At 45.6% G+C, this 1,026-nt stretch overlaps 1 protein-coding gene across 1 annotated transcript in view; it reads right to left on the reverse strand.

Annotated features, from left to right (window-relative positions):
* Positions 1-614: 614 nt before the first annotated feature.
* T265_04825 (hypothetical protein) overlaps positions 615-1,026 on the reverse strand; it is a gene marked incomplete at both ends in the record, with an annotated part of 5,480 nt that continues 5,068 nt past the window's right edge. Inside the window, one exon of the mRNA XM_009169671.1 lies at positions 615-817. Coding sequence (XP_009167935.1) covers positions 615-817 — 203 coding nt within the window. The remainder of the gene's footprint in view (positions 818-1,026) is intronic.

Raw genomic sequence — 1,026 nt, forward strand, 5'->3', positions numbered from 1 at the left:
CATGAGTCTCATGTGATGCAATTGGATCTTACGCTACTCACAAGTAGTACCAGCTTGAAGCAATGTACTCCTGCAAACATTTCAGCTCACCCAGGCAACCCAACTAGGAATGGCCTTTCCAGAAAATACAGTAGAGTTATCCCTAGGATTGGTCAGTATTCCCATGCGGCAACTTGAGGATGTGAAGCGATAACCGAGGTCCGACTGGTGTTCCGCTGTCAGACCATCCAAGATGGCGTTCGTGTCCGCATTCTAGATTGATAAGCCCAAACCCGAACGAAGTAGAGCACCTAAGTAGTTTATGTGTGTGCAGTTTCAGGCTTCTATACTCAGTTGCTCTGTGCCACGGTGATTGCATGGGGCGTGATGTGTTTTTCGCTAAACGCTAAAAGATGAAGTATACGTTCACGAGATACGGTCAGTAATGTCAGAATGAACCGCGGCAAAGGCCATGAAATTCCTCGGTAATACGTGATAGCTTGGAATATAATTCGACTAGAGTTTCAAAAGTGGTCGTACTAAGCAATGGATTTCCACAAATTGAATGACTGTCTTCGGGTGCCAAACTTGGATTTAGAGTTCCCTCAATGGTTGGGGGCGAGATGACCCAGTTGTTAGGGCGCGATCTTACCAACCGGAAGGTTCGTAGTTCCAACCCGATCCCCGCCTCTCGAATTCCCCTGTCTAGACTTAGTTAACCTGGCATTATCCCACCCCTCGATGGTAGACCACTGATTATGACACGCATTGCTGCTTAGTGGAAGTCGTCCCAAATAAGTACAATGAGAAACTCGATCAAAACTTATCAGTTTCATTCCTTACGATGTTGATTAGGTAGGTGAAATAAGACGAGAAAACCACATTGGTAAGTAGTGTCGATCGAGCTCTCATCTCACAGATAAATTGATAAGGAAAGTTTAGAATAGGCACTCATTGGCAAATTAAGCCAGTCATAATGGGAGACTCAACCGAATCCCAGCTGGATCTCTCAACTGAATTCGTTGCACAAAGCCGTCCGTCTCGTTG

This window comes from Opisthorchis viverrini (genome assembly GCF_000715545.1).
Source record: "Opisthorchis viverrini unplaced genomic scaffold opera_v5_85, whole genome shotgun sequence".
NCBI classification, from domain to species: domain Eukaryota; kingdom Metazoa; phylum Platyhelminthes; class Trematoda; order Opisthorchiida; family Opisthorchiidae; genus Opisthorchis; species Opisthorchis viverrini.